This window comes from Trichomonas vaginalis, chromosome III (genome assembly GCF_026262505.1).
Source record: "Trichomonas vaginalis G3 chromosome III, whole genome shotgun sequence".
NCBI classification, from domain to species: Eukaryota; Parabasalia; order Trichomonadida; family Trichomonadidae; genus Trichomonas; species Trichomonas vaginalis.
Genome location: NC_067205.1, coordinates 9,348,346 through 9,367,316, shown reverse-complemented (window position 1 = coordinate 9,367,316; position 18,971 = coordinate 9,348,346). Strand labels below are relative to the sequence as shown.

General features: G+C 30.7%; 11 protein-coding genes and 1 pseudogene across 12 annotated transcripts, besides 7 other annotated features; 2 read left to right on the top strand and 10 right to left on the bottom strand.

Annotated features, from left to right (window-relative positions):
* Positions 1 to 7,751: part of a mobile genetic element that runs on past the window's edge.
* TVAGG3_0671000 (His-Me finger endonucleases family) lies at positions 11 to 595 on the bottom strand (the record flags this gene model as incomplete). Its single annotated transcript, XM_051242410.1, has 1 exon — positions 11 to 595. The coding sequence occupies one exon, from the start codon at positions 593 to 595 to the stop codon at positions 11 to 13; it is 585 nt and encodes a 194-aa protein (XP_051088997.1).
* TVAGG3_0670990 (phage tail repeat-like family) lies at positions 749 to 1,333 on the bottom strand (the record flags this gene model as incomplete). The annotated part of the gene is made up of 1 exon (XM_051242409.1): positions 749 to 1,333. The coding sequence occupies one exon, from the start codon at positions 1,331 to 1,333 to the stop codon at positions 749 to 751; it is 585 nt and encodes a 194-aa protein (XP_051088996.1).
* TVAGG3_0670980 (uncharacterized protein) lies at positions 1,352 to 1,507 on the bottom strand (the record flags this gene model as incomplete). The annotated part of the gene is made up of 1 exon (XM_051242408.1): positions 1,352 to 1,507. The coding sequence occupies one exon, from the start codon at positions 1,505 to 1,507 to the stop codon at positions 1,352 to 1,354; it is 156 nt and encodes a 51-aa protein (XP_051088995.1).
* On the bottom strand, positions 1,526 to 1,927 carry TVAGG3_0670970 (uncharacterized protein; the record flags this gene model as incomplete). The annotated part of the gene is made up of 1 exon (XM_051242407.1): positions 1,526 to 1,927. One exon carries the CDS (start codon positions 1,925 to 1,927, stop codon positions 1,526 to 1,528), a length of 402 nt encoding a protein of 133 aa, XP_051088994.1.
* On the bottom strand, positions 2,901 to 3,062 carry TVAGG3_0670960 (phage tail repeat-like family; the record flags this gene model as incomplete). Its single annotated transcript, XM_051242406.1, has 1 exon — positions 2,901 to 3,062. One exon carries the CDS (start codon positions 3,060 to 3,062, stop codon positions 2,901 to 2,903), a length of 162 nt encoding a protein of 53 aa, XP_051088993.1.
* Positions 3,690 to 3,798: a mobile genetic element.
* Positions 3,940 to 4,048: a mobile genetic element.
* Positions 4,190 to 4,298: a mobile genetic element.
* Positions 4,419 to 4,480: a mobile genetic element.
* Positions 4,571 to 5,168, bottom strand: TVAGG3_0670910 (phage tail repeat-like family; the record flags this gene model as incomplete). The annotated part of the gene is made up of 1 exon (XM_051242405.1): positions 4,571 to 5,168. A coding segment is annotated over one exon (598 nt), but the record flags the coding sequence as incomplete, so codon positions are not given.
* Positions 6,038 to 6,280, bottom strand: TVAGG3_0670900 (serine threonine-protein phosphatase family; the record flags this gene model as incomplete). Its single annotated transcript, XM_051242404.1, has 1 exon — positions 6,038 to 6,280. One exon carries the CDS (start codon positions 6,278 to 6,280, stop codon positions 6,038 to 6,040), a length of 243 nt encoding a protein of 80 aa, XP_051088991.1.
* On the bottom strand, positions 6,299 to 6,661 carry TVAGG3_0670890 (uncharacterized protein; the record flags this gene model as incomplete). Its single annotated transcript, XM_051242403.1, has 1 exon — positions 6,299 to 6,661. One exon carries the CDS (start codon positions 6,659 to 6,661, stop codon positions 6,299 to 6,301), a length of 363 nt encoding a protein of 120 aa, XP_051088990.1.
* TVAGG3_0670880 lies at positions 6,786 to 7,424 on the bottom strand (annotated as a pseudogene). Its single transcript has one exon. A coding segment is annotated over exon 1 (639 nt).
* A 9-nt stretch (positions 7,752 to 7,760) lies between the features above and the next one.
* Positions 7,761 to 8,340: a mobile genetic element.
* A 2,135-nt stretch (positions 8,341 to 10,475) lies between these two features.
* Positions 10,476 to 10,529: a mobile genetic element.
* Positions 10,530 to 10,841: 312 nt separating this feature from the next.
* TVAGG3_0670840 (uncharacterized protein) lies at positions 10,842 to 11,431 on the top strand (the record flags this gene model as incomplete). The annotated part of the gene is made up of 1 exon (XM_051242402.1): positions 10,876 to 11,364. The coding sequence occupies one exon, from the start codon at positions 10,876 to 10,878 to the stop codon at positions 11,362 to 11,364; it is 489 nt and encodes a 162-aa protein (XP_051088989.1).
* Positions 11,432 to 11,676: 245 nt separating this feature from the next.
* Positions 11,677 to 13,428, top strand: TVAGG3_0670830 (positive regulation of protein exit from endoplasmic reticulum; the record flags this gene model as incomplete). Its single annotated transcript, XM_001300404.1, has 1 exon — positions 12,525 to 13,424. The coding sequence occupies one exon, from the start codon at positions 12,525 to 12,527 to the stop codon at positions 13,422 to 13,424; it is 900 nt and encodes a 299-aa protein (XP_001300405.1).
* Positions 13,429 to 16,505: 3,077 nt separating this feature from the next.
* On the bottom strand, positions 16,506 to 17,375 carry TVAGG3_0670820 (spectrin binding; the record flags this gene model as incomplete). The annotated part of the gene is made up of 1 exon (XM_001300405.1): positions 16,506 to 17,375. One exon carries the CDS (start codon positions 17,373 to 17,375, stop codon positions 16,506 to 16,508), a length of 870 nt encoding a protein of 289 aa, XP_001300406.1.
* Between the last annotated feature and the right edge of the window lie 1,596 nt (positions 17,376 to 18,971).

Genomic DNA, 18,971 nt, shown 5'->3' with positions numbered 1-18,971 from the left:
AAAAAATGTTTTAAAATGGTATGCCATATAGCTTCTTGAATTTGTTGAGAAATATATGAACGTGTTTTCCATCTGTATCTCTAGTGTTTACATAAGCATAGCCCGCCTTAGTAAAACATACTTGTAATTTCCTATAGTTTACGCCGGTATAAAGGTAGAAAGAGTCCTGTTCTTCGCTATAGTAGTAAAACTCAAACGTATGCTTACCATAGTCTGTAATTTCAATTGCTTCATCTTCTAGTTCGTCGACAAATTCGAATACAATATCTCTAAATTTGCCTATGTTCTTACTGTTTTCAGAACAAGTGACCCAGCGTAAGTTTTCAAGTCTATTGTCGTTTCTTATATGGTTTATGTGGTCTACAAAAGGTAGATTGTTAGGATTCGGTATAAAATGAGTTGCAATGACAACATGTTTAAAATAGTGTTTTCCACCAATCCTCATCCTAGCATATCCGTCATTTTGCTCCCATTCGCTTAAAACTCTTTTTGTCTTTTTGTTTCTGACTTCAAATGACTCACAACAGTGAATTTCATATTTCTCATCTAACAAACAAGTTTCCCAACGGTCCTCTCCAACAAACTCAGCGTACATTTCAAATAAAATAAAAAAATATTTTTTTTGAAAAATGTTGTTTAAAATGGTATGCCATTTCATATTTCTCATCTAACAAACAAGTTTTCCAACGGTCGTCTCCAACAAAACTCAGCGTACATTTCAAATAAAAATAAAAATATACTGTTTTCTTTACTTTACATAACCTCCCGCTGCCATAAGTCTTTGACGCCAACCCATACCAGCTAATGAAGGTTGACTTGGTTTAGTTTCCAAACTAAACTTTGTTTTTGGTTTATCTTCAGTTTTTGGCTTCCCTTCTTCTATTGGTTTTTCGTCACTTTTCGGTTCCTCTGACTTTACTTCACTTGCAGGTATGGTTGTGTCGTCAACATCTTCATAAATATCATATGCCATCTGTTTTTGTTTTCCTTTCAACTTTTTGTGTTTGTTGTAAAGTTTAGAATATTTTGACTCTAAGTCAATGAGATGTTCTATAATGAACTGTTTGTCAGTGAAGTAAACTTTTCCATCTGTTGTCTCGAAAGCTCCTTCAGACTTCAATATTTTATTTGTGAGAGTCTGTTTCTTTTTTGAGATACTAGCCGTTCCATTTCTATGAAAAGTGACTTTATAGTTAGGGTTTGTATTTCCAGACCTGGCACTTTCTATTATTGAATTTTTCTCTTCATCTGTAAGTTCTTTGACAGGTTTTGACAATGGTTCTGAACTTTTTGTTTGTGGTGTCAAATCTACCGTTTCAACTTCTTCGGTCATTTCATCTCAGTAAAAATTTTAGTTTGGTTTGTTTTCAACTGGTTGTTTAGGTTTTTTAAGTCGGTCTAAAACTTCCTGAGGTATAGGAAGAACTTGACAAACACGTGGTTGTGTAACTGCTGGAAGCCGACAAATCCATCTTGAGCCCATTTGTCTCAATGCTGTATTGTTCATTTCATCTCAGTAAAAAATTTACATTCCCCAAGTTTGAGGCGGTTGAGGTTGGTTGTTGTTTACCCACTGTTGTGCATGGTTATATCCTCTGTTAAAGAATCTTTCACCTTGGTCCATATAGTGTCCTGCTTGGTTATAGTAGTCATTTGCTTTGTTATAATAGTTTCCTGCTTGTCTTCCTACATTGTCCATCCATCCTTGAACTTTTCCTCTTGTTTCAGGATTTGGAATAAGATTTGCTGCATCTCGTGCTACATCCCAACCTTTCTGTACAGTTTGTATAATAGGTTGTGCTTTCTCTTTCAGTATACCTAATGTACTCAAAATCTTCCTTCCAATTCCAAATGCACCTCTGGCTATTGTTCCCACTGCGGGCAAAAATCTGGATGCAACTCCTGCTAATGCGCCAAATAAACCCATTTCTTATAGGGTAAAAAATGACGAATCCGAACAAGGACCCCTATGTTTCTAAAGCGACAAAGAAAGCACTCATGATAAAAATCTTTAGTTCAACACCAAATGCTTGGTTTATGGATATCTTGGAAAACATTCCGAGGTATAGAGAAGATGGACCACCATACTGGCTAATATTTGTCGGTCAAAACACAAGATACTGTGAAGCCATACCATTACAGTCCAAAAATATTTTAGATATCTTAGCAGCTTTGACAATATTCGTTGACAAATACCATCCAACAAAACTGACATCTGACTATGAAAGTTCTTTCAAATCAGATGATGTAAAAAACTATCTGCGTTCAAAAAATGTAAACCAATATTTCATTGTCGACCAAAACCATTCTGCTCTTGGTGTCATTGACAGTTGTATAAAAATCTTAAGAGACTTAAACCAACCACAAGGTGGTGAAGCAAATGAAATGTCATATGACGACAAATATAGACACTTCTCCATGGCAAAGATGAGACAAGTTTTAAATATTTACAATAGCCGTAAACAAAAAGGTTTAGGAAACCACTCCCCCGAAGAAATGAAAAACAACCCTGACTTAGAGAAAGACTATATATTTAATAGTTTAGTCAAAAGAGACAAACAAGAAAGAATGCCAGGCTTCAAACTTAAGAAAGGTGACAAAGTAAAAATAGAAATACCTAAACGCGACCCATATGAAAATACTATTGACTATGACAACAATGGGAACTCGACAGGTACTCACATTCGTGTTCGTAAAAATAGAAGAAAGTATACAAGAGAATATTATGAAGTTTTAGGCAAACATGGCAAAATGTACAGACTGCAAGCAGAAGATAAAACTACTATTGTCAGACCTCGTTTCAAACTTGTCAAAGTTCAAGGTGGTATACTTTCAAAGACAGTTCCTAACAAATATAAGACAACTCCTGACGAATATGCTAAAGAAGTTGAAAATGACGACTAAGCATTTCTATACCATGCGTAAACTGTCATGTAAGGTGGCATGTAGTCTTTACCTAGTCCTGTAGATGTTGTTGTAAAAGTATGTTGGTGGTTTCCAGTTGTATCTGTCCACATTCCATTCCAGTCTACTGGGTCGTTTGGAAAATGAGATCTTGACATAACTTGAATTTGCATTGAAGTCTGAGAAACAGTGTTATATCCTTGTTTGCAAACCCTATGACTATGGTTTCCATTAGAACTTGTTGTACCAGAATGACTATGTGGTGGCAAGTTGTCGACAGATATCGTTTTACTTCCACCTGTTTTCTTTGGAGTGTGTGCACAATACAAAAAACTTTCGAGTATTTGAGTCCAAGTTCCAAAACCAAGTACTACTTCTGGTCTGGTAGAGTTCATTGACGTATAAATAGAACCAACTGGGTAAATGGTTTGAAGTATTTCTGTCTTTAATGTTTGAAGCTCTGTTTTGTCTGCTTTCTTGTCATATAAATCTTGAGCAGTGAATTTAATATTATGTTCATCCTCCATGACATAAACATCTCTACATCTAATGTTTCTCATCGTTGTTATGTCGTCATCCGATGTTAAACCTTGTGGAAAGTTAGGAGGTTTACAATATATTCTTATATACGAAAAAAAGAGATCTGACATTGTGTCAGATCTCAGTAAAAGTGACATTTACATGTCAAAAAAATAGAATGAGTTTAAGTAATTAAAATTGAGGGTGAGAGTAGTATTGTATGAAATAATATCTCTCACCCTCCAATTCATCCTATGGCGCCGAAAAAATTTTGGTGAAATGCGACCACATTTCACCAAAATTTCTCGGCGCCATATAGAGAACTAGAGCCTGTGAGGTACTGATACTATCCATGTACCTCGCAGGCTCTAGTTCCAAGCCAAAATGGCTAAAAATTGCCCGCAATTGTTCACATTGCGGGCAATTTTTAGCCATTTTGGCTGGGAATTGGAGGGTGAGAGTAGTATTGTATGAAATAATATCTCTCACCCTCCAATTCATCCTATGGCGCCGAAAAAATTTTGGTGAAATGCGACCACATTTCACCAAAATTTCTCGGCGCCATATAGAGAACTAGAGCCTGTGAGGTACTGATACTATCCATGTACCTCGCAGGCTCTAGTTCCAAGCCAAAATGGCTAAAAATTGCCCGCAATTGTTCACATTGCGGGCAATTTTTAGCCATTTTGGCTGGGAATTGGAGGGTGAGAGTAGTATTGTATGAAATAATATCTCTCACCCTCCAATTCATCCTATGGCGCCGAAAAAATTTTGGTGAAATGCGACCACATTTCACCAAAATTTCTCGGCGCCATATAGAGAACTAGAGCCTGTGAGGTACTGATACTATCCATGTACCTCGCAGGCTCTAGTTCCAAGCCAAAATGGCTAAAAATTGCCCGCAATTGTTCACATTCCCATCTTTTGTTGGTAAGACGAAGAATATGAAATAAATTATGAAGAAGATAATGATGAATAAAATATCACTTTTTATATTTTTGACACGTAAAGTTGTCACTTTTCTGTCAAACTGTTTTTATCGTTTTCGTATATAACAATATTGCATCCCCACCAGTTTCTTCAACCGTTCCTTCAATATTTTCTATACCAACAGTTGCGAAGAAGCTATGTGTATGTCCAACGTCACTTTTCCTGTTTAAGGTTTCTTGTAAGTTTGTAATATTTGCAATGGTATGTGTATGTCCAACGTCACTTTTCCTGTTTAAGGTTTCTTGTAAGTTTGTAATATTTGCAATGGTATGTGTATGGTTCTTATCCGCTTTAAGGTCTAAACATCCTGAAACCCACCCTGTATCGGCTTTACCTTTTAAAATCTTTGTTGTCCGTTCATGGTACCATTCAACCCTTTCTATAATTTTTTCATCTTTTTCATTCACATATTCCTTATCTGCCTTCTTCACTAACGCACTAGCCACACGTGCTAACTCATCGTCAACATACTCTTTGTCAGCTTTGTTGTCAATATCTGCTTTCAAAAGAAGTTCATCTATAGGTTTCTCGTTTAAAGTTCTTTTTGTTGGATTTACACAGACAGTATGGTTCTTACTGTCTTGAAACAGAAACTCATCTGTCAATGGGTTTATCGTCAGTTTTAAGTTTCCTTCTTTCAATGACTCAGATATCTTAGAATAGTTTGAAAAGTTTGTTGTGTTCTTATTTAGAGCTTGCATAATGAGTTGTCGGTTGTGTTGTATTTCTCTCATAGACGCTGTTTCTTTCGACATTTTTATTCTAGATAAAATATGCTTTCAATAGAAAAAGAAAATTCAAGAGTTGCTACAACTAAACCATTAGATGAACTTTTTACGAATGTCGGTCAAAAGTTTGAGACAGAGACCGTAAAGCATGAAGGCTATCGTTTTGACTACCCATTGAGATGGCTAAGAGACCCATCTGTCACAAAAGCTATTGGCTTTCGTAGAATGAAGTTTGTGTCTGTAGAAGATAAAAGTTTTCCATTTATTGTAAGGTTTCATATAGATTATATATCTGAAGGGAAACGAAAAATGTGGGAAGAAATTGAGCTAATACAAGTTGACCTTTCATCTTCTCTACAGACTGCGTTAAAAAATATAGAAGATAAAATAAATTCATGTTATGCAAAATATGCTGATGAATATGCAAATACCGAGAGCACACTTTATGTGAGAATTGTATATGACAAAAAAATTCACAAGTGTCATTTCAAATCTACGAAGACAATCCAAAGAAAGACGAACAAATATATACAGAATTCACTGCAATGTCATGGTATTATTTGCAAAGAATGTTAAATCAGAAAGTCAAACTTCCTTTAGCAAATATTTACAGTCGATATGCAAGAGATGAACCATATTTATTTAAAGATGTTTTCGACCCAGCTGCTATTATTGTTCATGCTTCATTTTCTGGCGCCCAAAACTCTTTCTTATGCTTGGCAAATGACTTTTACGAAAAACCTACAAAGCTATATGAACCACCAAGTGGAAGTATTTCAGACTTTCAAGTATGGTTTACTACAGATGGAAGAAAGAGAATAATTCCATTATACCATGCGTTTTACTTAGAACTTAGTTTCATATACAACTACTATCGAACGGTAAAAATATAATTTTTAATACGGTTGAGGTGTTGGATTTGGTTGCCAACTAGACTGTGGTGCAGGTTCAGGCTGTTGTATAACAGGAGCTTGTTCTTCTGGTTCAGGGTCTTTAGGTATAATACCAACGAACTGACCTACTCTTTTACCAATATTTTTGACTCCGTTCCAAATTCCTCTTCCTACGGTTTTTATTCCATTCCATATACCTCTTCCAACATTTCGAAAGAAGTTTCCTATCTTACTGAAGAAACCCATTTTACTATATGTAAAAATCTAATGTCCGCCTAGTCTCTTACGTTTCCTGTTGAGTTCCATAGCATTCTTTAACTGGAGCTCATACATTCTGTTTCTCCTCTGGTAGAAAACATACTCTGGGTCAACTCCTGTGTTCGCGTCATCTGCATAGAGTTGTTTATATCCCACTTCAGGGTTTGTATAAAACTCTTTCCATCTCATATTTGCATACCATGGTGGCAAACCTAACGCAGCGTCATTTGACATGGCAGTTTGCATTTGTACATCTGTTGGCACTTGACCATAGTTTGCCATTGCAGTTTGTATTCTAACTTCATTTGGAATATTCTCTGGGTTTGGTTGTCCAGGTTGCTGTGCATTCGCTAAGTTCTGTGCGTCCATTTAATATTAGATAAAAATATCTCTTACGAGTACATATACTGAACATTTGCAGGCATTGGTTCATCTTCATATTCTCTATATCTTTCTGCCACGTCAAATAAGTAAATGACACAATGGAAAAAACCTAAAACAAGTAGTCCTATTTCAAACCACATTTACTTACTAGTAAAATTTCTTTGTTATGACACTTTCTCCAGTTTATAGGACCTCTCTCATATTCTATCTTATCGTATCTAAACTCATAGTCATGTATGTCCTCTAACCATCTCATGACACTTTCCAAACCACTTTTATCGGATGTAAAGTAAAAGCATGGATGGTTATGTAAAACGTCTAAAGTTTCTAAAGAGTCTCTCAAAGTCCAGTCTACTTGGTATTGAAAATCCCATGTGTTATAGAACGGCGGGTCCACTATAAAGAAAACATTTTCCTTGTCTTTATATTTTTCATACAACTCTGTCCAATGACATCTCACAAACTCTATACCCTCAATATATTTTTCTATGTTCTCTTTGAAAACCTTTGTATAGTTAAGATATAAAACTTTTGACATAAGTGTTTCAATGTCATGAACTCTTATAGCACCACTATATAATAGTCTAGAAGATATACTATCCCAGTCAATATACTCTGCTTTTTTCAAAACCTCTCTGACAGTATTTTTCTTATCTAATGGTATACGTTCCATCTTACCTATAGGTATCTTTTCTTTTAACTCTTTCAATATTTTGTTTGTGTCTGGTATATGTTTGAGACGGTTCATATAGTTGTCGAAGTCATTGCATATAATCTTTGAGTCAGGAAATATTGTATGGCACAAATGAGATATATAGAAACTTCCACCGAACAAGTCTACAAATGTTAGACCATTCGGTAGTTTCTTAAGTTCTCTCAATATAATATCTTTACATTTACTCTTATTTCCAAAGAACGGTAACGGTGGTTTTGTAAAATTCATTTTATATATATAATAAAAATGTTTTTTCCCTGAAAAGTGACAGAAAAGTGACAAAACATCTTCGGGGCTAGAGGGCACGAAGTGCCTGGAAGCCCCACTGCTTTTTTTTTTTTTTTTTTTTTTTTTTTTTTTTTTTTTTTTTATTTTGCGCGAGAAGTGAGTTGTGGTAACTTTCGTGGATATCCATCGTTCATTTTATGGTAAAAATTCTCAATTTGTGGGAAAAGTTCTCAATTTTGTGGTAATTTTTATGTACCACAACTCAATTTGTGGTCACTTCATCTTACCACGTGGTAAGTTTTTATAAAACTCTTTATTTACCATTGATTTCTGATTTAATATCAATATCTTGAATAATCAAGCATATCTATCGCTTTAAATTTTATTCTCTAATTCCAAAAAAATTCAAAAATCAAAAAATGAAAAAAATATTTAGAATTTTTTCCGTCAAAAATAAAAAATGTTCCCACTGAGTGGTTTCCATGGAAAGTTACCACTGGGTCCCACAGGGATTGGCCTAAGTATTTCTAGGGCTGTACAAGATTTAAAAAAACATTGCCGGGTTACCGTAGAGGCCTAAAAAAATCGCGCCTCGGCGGCAAGCCGCCTCGGCATTAAGAATGCGCATCTAAATTTTTATATGTCCTTCTTTCTTTTATTTTTCCCTTCCCTTTCTTTTCTTTTTCTTTTTTTTCCCTCCTCTTGCTCTCATTTACCTTTTTTTTCCTTTTCTCATCATTTTTCAAAATTTTAAATTTTTATCAAAAATCTTACCTATAAAAGCAGACTATGGAACCTTTTAATGCCTCTTAATCAATATTATACAGCATAAAGCATATTAAATGAAAGTAATTACGTATAAATTTATTTTATTATCTTATTTATTAATTCTTTAGCATGTATTGTTTAATATTAACTTTTCTGTACATTAAATATGATATCTCCAAAGTATGAATGCCTTGTAACGAAACGAAAACTTAATTTTATGTTGAATATTTGTCACAAACATTAGATTATTAAAATATATGTTGGATATCCCTTAGTATGAGACTTCATGACTCTTGTAGTCTAACGTGAGCTTTGGATTGCAAGCTCTGTGGTTAACGAACATAAATTAATTGTAAAGTTTTCAAAATTTTTCATCGTTTCTATCAGCATCTATTTTTCCTTTAAAATAATATATTTGTATGAATACAATATTTAGTAATTTTTTTATTTCCCATAATTTCATTCAAAATTTCAGAAAAAATTAATTTCTATTCAATATTATTTCAGCTTCAAAACACTTCATTCTTATAGATGTTGATTCACTAAAGTGTGATACTCAATGTCTTATTTCAATGAAAATTGTTCTGCAAATTTATTTCACTTTTGACCTCACTTTTTCCGTAATTCAATTTTTTACTTTTAATATTTTAGATCTTCATAATATCATTTGAAAAATTAACCATATAAAAAAATCAAGTTATCAATTCACTTTTTCCGTAATTCAAAAATCAAAAATATAAATAATATATCTTTTTATCAAATATTATTATTATATTCTATGAAAAATGAGGTCCGGAAATTTTGCGGATTCCCGTAACTCAATTTTACGGAAAAAGTGCAGTAAACTATTCAAAATACGGAAAAATTGGTGTAAACTAATGATTTTACGGTAAAATCACGGAAAGTCCCGGAAGAATATATGTGCCTATATGAAATTATACAAAAATGAATCAAACGCATTTTAAAAGATTGTTCTTGTATTATAAATGCTATTCGCAGATTTATTAGTTGAAGAAAATTACCAAATTTTTGCCGATTTACAAAAAATGATTTACAAAGCATATTTTTATAAGGCTTTAAAAATCTTTAAAATGTGACCGGTGACGGAAATCCATGGTAACCAACCGCGGTTCCCGTTTGGAATGCCATAGATTGTATTTTCTTAATAGAATGTGAAATAAAGTAAAATTAACTATATTCAAAATGGAAAAAAATCCAAAAAAATTTGAAAAAAAGAATTTCATGATAAAAAGCATAAATTTTGCATCAGAAAATTAAATTCAGGTATTTTTTTGAAATAGAAAGAGTCCTAAAATTAGTTAAAAATCATTTTTTATTCAAAAGAAACGCTATTTTTAAGGAATTGAAAAGAATTTTATTTAATAATATTTTATTTATAGAATTTGCATATATCATATGCATAGACATATTGAATTGTAAACATGAGAACACTAATTACATTAACTTGTCGTTCAAATTATTGCATCGAGAAAAAAGTGCTATAAATTTACTCAATTAGTTTACAAACGTAAATATTTGGCATAAACTTTACGTTTGTAAACTAATTTGGTAAACTCGTAGTTCAAATTATTGCATCGAGAAAAAAAGTGCTATAAATTTACTCAATTAGTTTACAAACGTAAATGTTTGACATAAACTTTACGTTTGTAAACCAATTTGATTAAATTTAGTAAATTTTAGTTCGAATGCAAGTTTTCTCGGTAAATCATTTTTTAGACCTCAAATGAGATGTATGATCATATGAGTCACATATGATTTAATCCGAATATGTGTGAGAATTGAGTTTAAAACGAAGTTTATTTTTTGGACTATATTTCGCCATTTTAAAATGTGTAATAATGATATAATTCGCATGAAATTGAAAAATATTGACTGGATGTGTAATGGTTTTATAATTGCAATGTTGATTTGATCGAATTTAAATGAATATATAACGCGATGAAATTTCGAATTGCTCAAATGTCTGTAATTCATATATGGTGCACATATTAATATTACATTTCGTTGATATTTACCACATAAACCTTTAAATATTAAGTCATTTTAAAGTTATATGCGATTTAGTTCAAAATGCACGTTTAGAAAAAGACGATAACGATTAAATTACAAAATCGATAACGACCCGAAAAAAATTGAATGCACTTTCAAAAAAATTTCAAAAGGTAAAAGTTGGCTTTTTATACTTGGTATATGCACTTAATATATGATAAATATTCATTTTAATTTCAATACTTCCTAAATTGTTCTAAAATCAGTCTGGTGGGATTAATTTGTCTGCCATGTCAAATTTTCAAAAAAGTATGCAAATAAAAGAGTATACGAATAACATATTTAAAACAGAAAAAAGAGTCTAGTTTTGGATAGTGTAATTCGATTTCTTGGAAATTTTTTGAAAGAGTATTCAATTTTTTCTCATAAAATTTAGGGCGTATGGATATTTAAAAAAAATATTTTCTTCATTTTTAAGATGGGTAAAACATCTAAGTTACACACTCGCATTGTCATGGTCAATGACGTTCGAAATGGTCAAGTTTCAGGAACTATATACTGCATTGGAAAGAATGGAATGTCGATTCTTACTACAAAATTCGATTCTTTCAGAGGGCATTTGAAACAAACAGCAGAGCCAATCGGAATGGAGTATCATGAAGTAGAAAGGAACATCTTACGGTGCTCATGGAATCCTCAATCTTCAGAAATACAACTTCTTGAAGATAATGGAGTGAGAGTTGAAGATCAACCTGTAAACACTAGAACAGAGACACAACGCTATGATCAAGATACTCAATTACTTTCAGATCTTACAACTCCTCCCAATAGAGTAAATTCTCAACCTATTTCTAATGATAACAGCTATGGATTCCCTGAATTCTTAGAGCCAGTAGATGACCAATTCATATTTGATAATAGTAATATCAATATCCAAATTGCTGATGATTTTCTCTTAATTTATTAATACTTTTTACTTTCAATTTTTGCAAGTAAAAGAAACTATATATTGACCAATATTTCATTCATCACAAAAATAAGATTCATGAATATTTTAATCTCACAAAAGTATTACATATTGTTATATTCTATAAATATCTTTGTTAAATTCTAATATTTGAAGAATTATTGCTTCTAATCGGCATTGTCTACTCCAACTTCAGCACATGATTCTTTTAAAAAGCTTTGAGCTTGATTATTTGCTCAAATTTTAAATTCTCTTTTATGAGATTTATTGGAATTATTCAGCTTCTCTTAATCTGCTGAAAATTACTGGTTTCGATATCAAATAGTTAACAACATTTTTTTTCAAAGAGATAATTGATGCTTTTTCTTTTTGCAAAAAGATCAATTGCTCTTTTCCATTATAACCAGAACCAGTTAATTTTGCAGCCATCAGACAATATTAATGTAAAATTTAGTGGTATTCGATCGAAAAAATTTCCTTTCCAATATAATTTGAATTTTGGCAACGCAATATGCCAAAGTAATACATCGAATAGTATTAGGTCGTCATTTGGACAAAATATTCTCGGTGATTTCAGAACTAAAACCATAGAAAACATTAATTTTTTAGAAGATCAAGAATTTTCTTGCAGATGCTTCCATACTTTATCAGAAGAACAAGCTGAAATACTCAATTACCTATCCGAAAACGATTATCTTCTTTATTTTCAGTTGAAAAATTTCAAAATGAAACAAGGATTTCATATTTCTGAAGGAAGATACTTCCTTACTAAATACAAATTTGATATACAATACGCAACGGAAGTGAAATCAAATGTAGTTCATTATAAAATCATTGATATTGTTCCAAGTCAAGAAATTGGACACCAAACTTCTTATAGTGATAATGTATGCACAGAATTACAAACACCTCCCATTATCAAAGAAGGAACAAATGTTAGTTTAACTTATCAATTCACTTTTACAGAAACAAAGCTTTATCCACCTTCAACAATGCAGCCAACATTCGCATTATCATCCCTTAAGTTACAATTACTTATTAATATTGCAATTTTAGCATTTTTGTTATATTTCACACCAAAGTACTCAAATTCATTTGGTCCATTAGAAGAACAAACAGACGATAGTGTTTGGTATTATTTACGTGGTGATTTGTTCAGAATGCCACAAAATATTTCGATTTTATGCACATTTTGCGGGATTGGCGTTCAGACAATCTTCTCATTGCTCTACATGTCATTGAAATCGTATGGTGAGTTTTCTGACGTTGTTTCGACGTTTTTCAGCGTAATGTCATGGTCCGGAATAATATGTGGCTTTGTTTCAATGTTTACATTCAAATACGTTGGTGGCTATGAATGGAGAAACGTTTACAAGGCAATTCTCACTCTAACTCCTGCACTTTTCGTTTTAATTTTTTGTATCAGATCATTACTTTTTATTTTCACCAAATCTGCATCATCACCAACTAATGGAACAATTCTACACATAATGGTACTCGTTCTGATCCATACAATCTCAGTTTCAATTGGATCAACCGTTGGATTGAAGTTTCCCATTAACGACACGCCATGCAAAGTGAATATGATACCAAGACATGTTCCTGCATCTCCATTTTACATGTCTCCAGGCTATTTGAGGGTTTATGGAGGAATTTATTTGTTCATTTCTATTCTTGTTGTTCTTTTGACTATTTCTGAATCGGAAAGACGTAATTCGAGTCTAGATTCTCCGAAATCTTTTATGATTATGACTATTTTTATTTTAATTTTATCATCATCAAATATTTCATTGACATTTACATTTTTGAAGGCCAAATCTGATGACTACCACTGGTGGTGGACTTCATTCATGTCTCCTGCTTTTGTTTCTGTTATTTATTTGATATATTGTTTCTCATTTTCGTATGTTTCTGAAGGATTCCAAGGATTTCTTCCATTTTTATTTAATTCGACAACATATATTGTTAAATCAGCTGTTTTATTTGTTGTTTGCGGTTCAGCTGGTTTTATTTCTTCATTTTTATTCCTCAACAATATTATTTCTCAATATTTCATCTAAAATAAAAAAGTTTTTTTCTGTTTGTTTTTCAATTTCATTTTTTTTCTTCTTTTAGTAAATAAAAGGGTATCTCTGAAACGAGCTTTCATTCTATTATGTTACCACCTACACACACTTTAATATGGGATATTTTGTTTAGTTCGAAGTAATTGCTCTCTGAATTCGCAGGTTTTTTTTCTTTTGTATTTTTACTCTTGTCAGTAAATTATTAACTTTATATAACTATTTCCACTTGTAAATAGTAAGCTGAGAACAACATTCATTAGTGCATGATAAGTTAATAACTATATTCATTAATAAATGATATGTTAATAACTATATTCATTAATAAATGATATGTTAATAACTATATTCATTAATAAATGATATGTTAATAACTATATTCATTAATAAATGATATGTTAATAACTATATTCATTAATAAATGATATGTTAATAACTATATTCATTAATAAATGATATATAGACAACTTTTGGAGTTTTTCCATAAATTATATATGTTTTCGGACATCCGAGCTATTCAAATAAAAGCTGTTCATATTAGTTTCAACACTCATTAATTTTTGTTCAAAATTTAGAAAATGTTGATTCATTATCCCATTAAAACAATAGTGGGAATAGTATGTTGGATTAAAAAAACATCTTCCCAAGCTGAATAATTCTTGAAAATTTTTTTTGATAATTTTTTTAGATTGCTAAATAGTATCATTTTAATTAATTTAAATTTGAGAGAGATCATATATCAAATTCAATGTCGTGGAGGCAACCTTGCCCTTTTATCAGTTAAGTATTTGACAATATCTTTTGCTTTGCACGACATTGCAATGCTGAGGGGAGTTTCATAACAATTAAAAGAACCTGATAAAACAAAGAAAAATTTGAATTGAAAGATAACTATATCAAACAAAGAAAAATATGAAAAGAAAGAGAATGACATTAAATAATAAAAAATATCAAAGGAAAAAGAACAGTGAAAAATATTGATAGACATGGAATCAAATAGAATGCTAAAAAACAAAGGAAGATTTGAAAAGGAAAAGAACATAATAAAGCAATGCAAAATATGAAATTAGAGAGAATGTCATTAACCAATTATAAATATAAGAAGAAATAGAATTGGATAAATCAATGATAGATATTAAAAGAGTTAGAATGCGATGAATCAATGATAAATCTTCATAGATAGAGAACACGATGAAATGAAGAGCGATGAAATAAAACAATAGTATACATTAAAAGCAAGAGAATTAACTTCTGATTAACATTTGCACCATGTTCTACTAAGTATTTAACAATATCAAGTGATTTGCGTTTAATTGCATAAGTGAGCACAGTTTCATTATGACTAAAAGAATATCATGAAACATTGTTGAATATTAATAGACAGAGAATATTATGTAACAAAGATATATCTGAAAAGAAAAAGAATCCTATATAACAAAGAAAGAAATGAAATTAAAGAAAATATGATAAAACTAAGAATGTTATGAAATAAAAAAGAAGCTTATTAAATAAAATGTTGAGGTCAGCACCATGTTCAGAAATGTATTTGACCCAAACTAAAGAATTCAACTTAATTGCAGTTTTGATTGGGTGTAGATAATTTACTTTGGCACCATGCTTAACCAGATAGTCGGCGATTTCCATTGAATTCTGTCTCATTGCAAATGTGAGTGCGGAATTCAAACCTTTCTGAAACACTGAATGAAACTAAGAAAGATATGAATATATATAGAAATGACATAATATTGACATTAGCACCATTTTCAACTAAATATTTGACTATTTCTAGTGAATTATTCCTAATTGCAATATGAAGTGGAAAATCATTATTATTAAAAGAATTTCATGAATCATTGATAAAAATTAAAAGAAATAAAATGTGATGAAACAATGATGGATATTAATAAAAAGGGAATTCTATAAATCAATGTTGGATAACGTTAATAGTAAGAGAATTTCATATAAAAATGATAGATATTGAAGGAAAGAGAATATCATAAAACTAGATAAGATATTCAAAGAAAGAGAATATCATAAAATTATGAGATATAAAAAAAGAAAGAGAATAGGATCAAACAAAAAAAAAGATATAAAAAGAAATGTAATGTCGTAAAACAACTATGAATGTTATAAAACAATTACGAATGCTATAAAACAAGGATCGATGTGACAAGAAAAAGAATGAAATTAAATAATGATCGATATAAAAAAGATTGAGAATAGGATAAAACAAAGATAAATATGAAAATAATGGGAATGTGATTAAACAAATAAAGATTTGAAAAGAAGAATAATATAATAAGACAATGATGGATGTGAAAAGATATAAAATTTGATAAAACAAAGAAAGAAATGAAAAGATAAGGAAAATATGCCTGATTGACATTAGCACCATGTTCAACTAGGAATTTGACTTTTTCCAATGAATTCTGTTCTATTGCAATGTAAAGTGGAGAAGAATAAAGATCAAAAGGATATAATAAAACAATGAAAGACACGAGAATATATTGAATCCAATAAAATTAATAATAGACATGAAAAAATAGAGAATGCCATATAATAATGAGAAAAATTAAAGGATAGAAAATGTTTTAATTCTAAGATTGACTTGAAAAGAAATAGAATGTTATGAAAAAATGATCAATATGGAAAGAAGGAGAAAATAATAAAACATCAATATATATGAAATAAAATTGAAAATTACGTATATTAACATCAGCACCATGTTCAACCATGTAACTAGCTAATTCCATATAATCATATTTGATTGCAAATGAAAGAGGTCTCATGGTGTAAAAAGATAAACATCCTGTAATGATAAATGTGAAAAGAAATTGAATATGCATTGCTTTATAAAATGCAATAGAATTTCATAAATCCATGATAAATATGAAAAAGAAGAGAATTGAATTAAACAAAAATTGATATAAAGTGATAGGAAGTTATATGAAACAATAAACAATATAAAAAGAAAATAAATTCCAGGATGCAAATAATAAGAATTCCATTAAAAAATGATTAATATTAATAGAAAGAGAATATGATAAAATGAAAATGAATATAAGAAGAAGAAAAATTTCAAAAAACAATGATGAACACAACAAAAAGAAGAAATGCTCGATCACTTAAATCAGCACCATTAGCAAGTAAATATGAAGCAACTCCAAAATTTCCAAAATATAGATTTCCTTCTACTGATATTGGAACTTGTTCAAGATTTGAATTAAGGTAATCAGCAATTTCAAAATGATGACATTCTAATGCTGCTTGAATTAAATCATCAAAAGTTATGCCTTCATCTATCATTTGAGAAATAATGTTTTCATTTCCGCCTTGAATTGCATACCATGGTGTATACTCAGTATATTCAGCTCCACTGTTCTTTAAGTAATTGAAACATAACTCTGATCCGAATCTGCATGCACAGTCAATGAAAGTAAAAGGTTGGGTTGGAACATAATCATTCCTAATTTTCATGTTGACATTAAGATTTGGATATCGACTCTTGAGTTCGTCAACTTTATCCCATGCAATGTAATATAATGGCGATTCTTTTGAAAATATATTGATTAAACTTTCTAAATCATATTTGGGTTTGTAATTTGGAAAATTGACATCTTTATAGAATAATAGAGCTGCCAATCTTTTATTTGTAGGTATTATCATGCATGCAAATTCATTCAAAATCTTTTGATAAACCTCAGCAAATAATGAAATTTCTTTAATTCGAATTTCTGAAACAGCACTAATCAGATGAAGTGTCAATTGTACTGATATTTTATTAGATTTAATGTAGTCTATTATTTCTGTTGATGATTGCAAGATATTGTTGGAATTGATCTCCCAAATTATTTTTGAAACTTGATTCGGGTACTCTAAGCATTTAAAAGGCTTCATATCAGTAAAATTCTCAATGATTTTGATTGTAGGTTTTTGAAAAGATGTCATTTAACTTCAAATTTTATAAAAAATGCCAAATTGGACCTGCTAAAAAATCAACATTTTCCATTTCTCAAAATATCTAAAATAAAGAAGATATTTATTTAGTAAGATATTTCCAAAAGAGCTTGATTGATTTATTACAAATTCTTCGAAGTGATTCAAGTTTGTTCGATCCATGAATAACATGGCATGAAATAATAAGTCTTCGTGGAATACCTGATTCAATGATCATTTTAACATATTCAAGAGTTGTGTTCTCAATAATAAGAGGACATCGAATTGAACGACATTCATTGAAAGAAAGTGGTTCTATAGTTTCAACAGAGAGAGGGAAGTTGATGTGTTGAAGATTTAAACAGTTGTTGAATGAATGTTTTTCGATCAATGAAACACTGCTTGAAACAATACTGATGTTATATATGTTGTTACATTCATTGAATGAGTAACTGCAAATAACATTGCAGTTGATTATAAGAGTTCGATCTAATGAACGATTGAGATGATAACTGAGACAATTCCCTGTTTCATTTTTATAATAAAGAGTATTATCGATACACTTATATTTATCCGACTCAAAATTACTTATATTTTGAAGCGAATCACATCCTAAAAATGAATTAATTGATAATTTCACAAGTGAATTTGATTTTGAAAATATTACAGTCACATCCAATGAAGGCTGCTTGTTCGATACGCTTAACACTTTCAGGAATTTTAATTGATATAAGATTTGTATCAGAAAAGCAATAATCTCCGATGGTTGTAACTGAAGAAGGAAAGTCATATGTTTCGAAAGGCTTTTTGTAAAAGAAGAATATAACACTTTTATTTGCTGAAAAAATAATGTCATTCTCAAAAATTAAGTTCTTATTGTTAGGATGAATTGTAAGATTTTTAATTCGAGTAACATCAAATGCATATCCATAGATTTTATTAACATTCTCTGGAATTTGGAACGAAGTAATATTGGTACCACCTTGGTACCATCAAATTTGATCCAGCTTCAAATATAACTTCTTCTAGCTTCTCACAGCCACTAAATGCATATTCACCTATTTTTTTCAAAGTAACTGGGATTGTAATACTTTTCGCTAATCTATTCTCTACACAAGCTTGATTATGTATTTTAAGAAGTCCCATTGGCAAAAGAATTTTAGAGATATTGTAGCAAGAGTGAAACGCATAATCTTCTATAGTTGTGAGTTTATTACATGTTGATAAATTAATAATCGTTAAATTTGTGCATTTAAAAAAACACCAAGACTCAATCTTTGTCAAGTTCGAATTTTCTTCAAATGCGAATGTAATCAAAGTTTTTAATTTATAAAAACACTCACTTTTAATTACTTCGCATTTAGCTGATATTATGAGATTGGGTGATGGATCTTTGACCTTTTTGAGTATTTTCCCGTCTTTTGAATAACAACTTTGATCAATATTTTTGAAAAGAAGAACTATACATATCATCTTCAATAAACTTCATTTATTCATAATTTCATCTATATACTCATTTATGAAGGTAGTTTAATAAGCTTTTTAAATTTTCATTTGACATTTCAAATTGCCATTAAAACGCTGTTATGGAATCATTCATTTGAATCG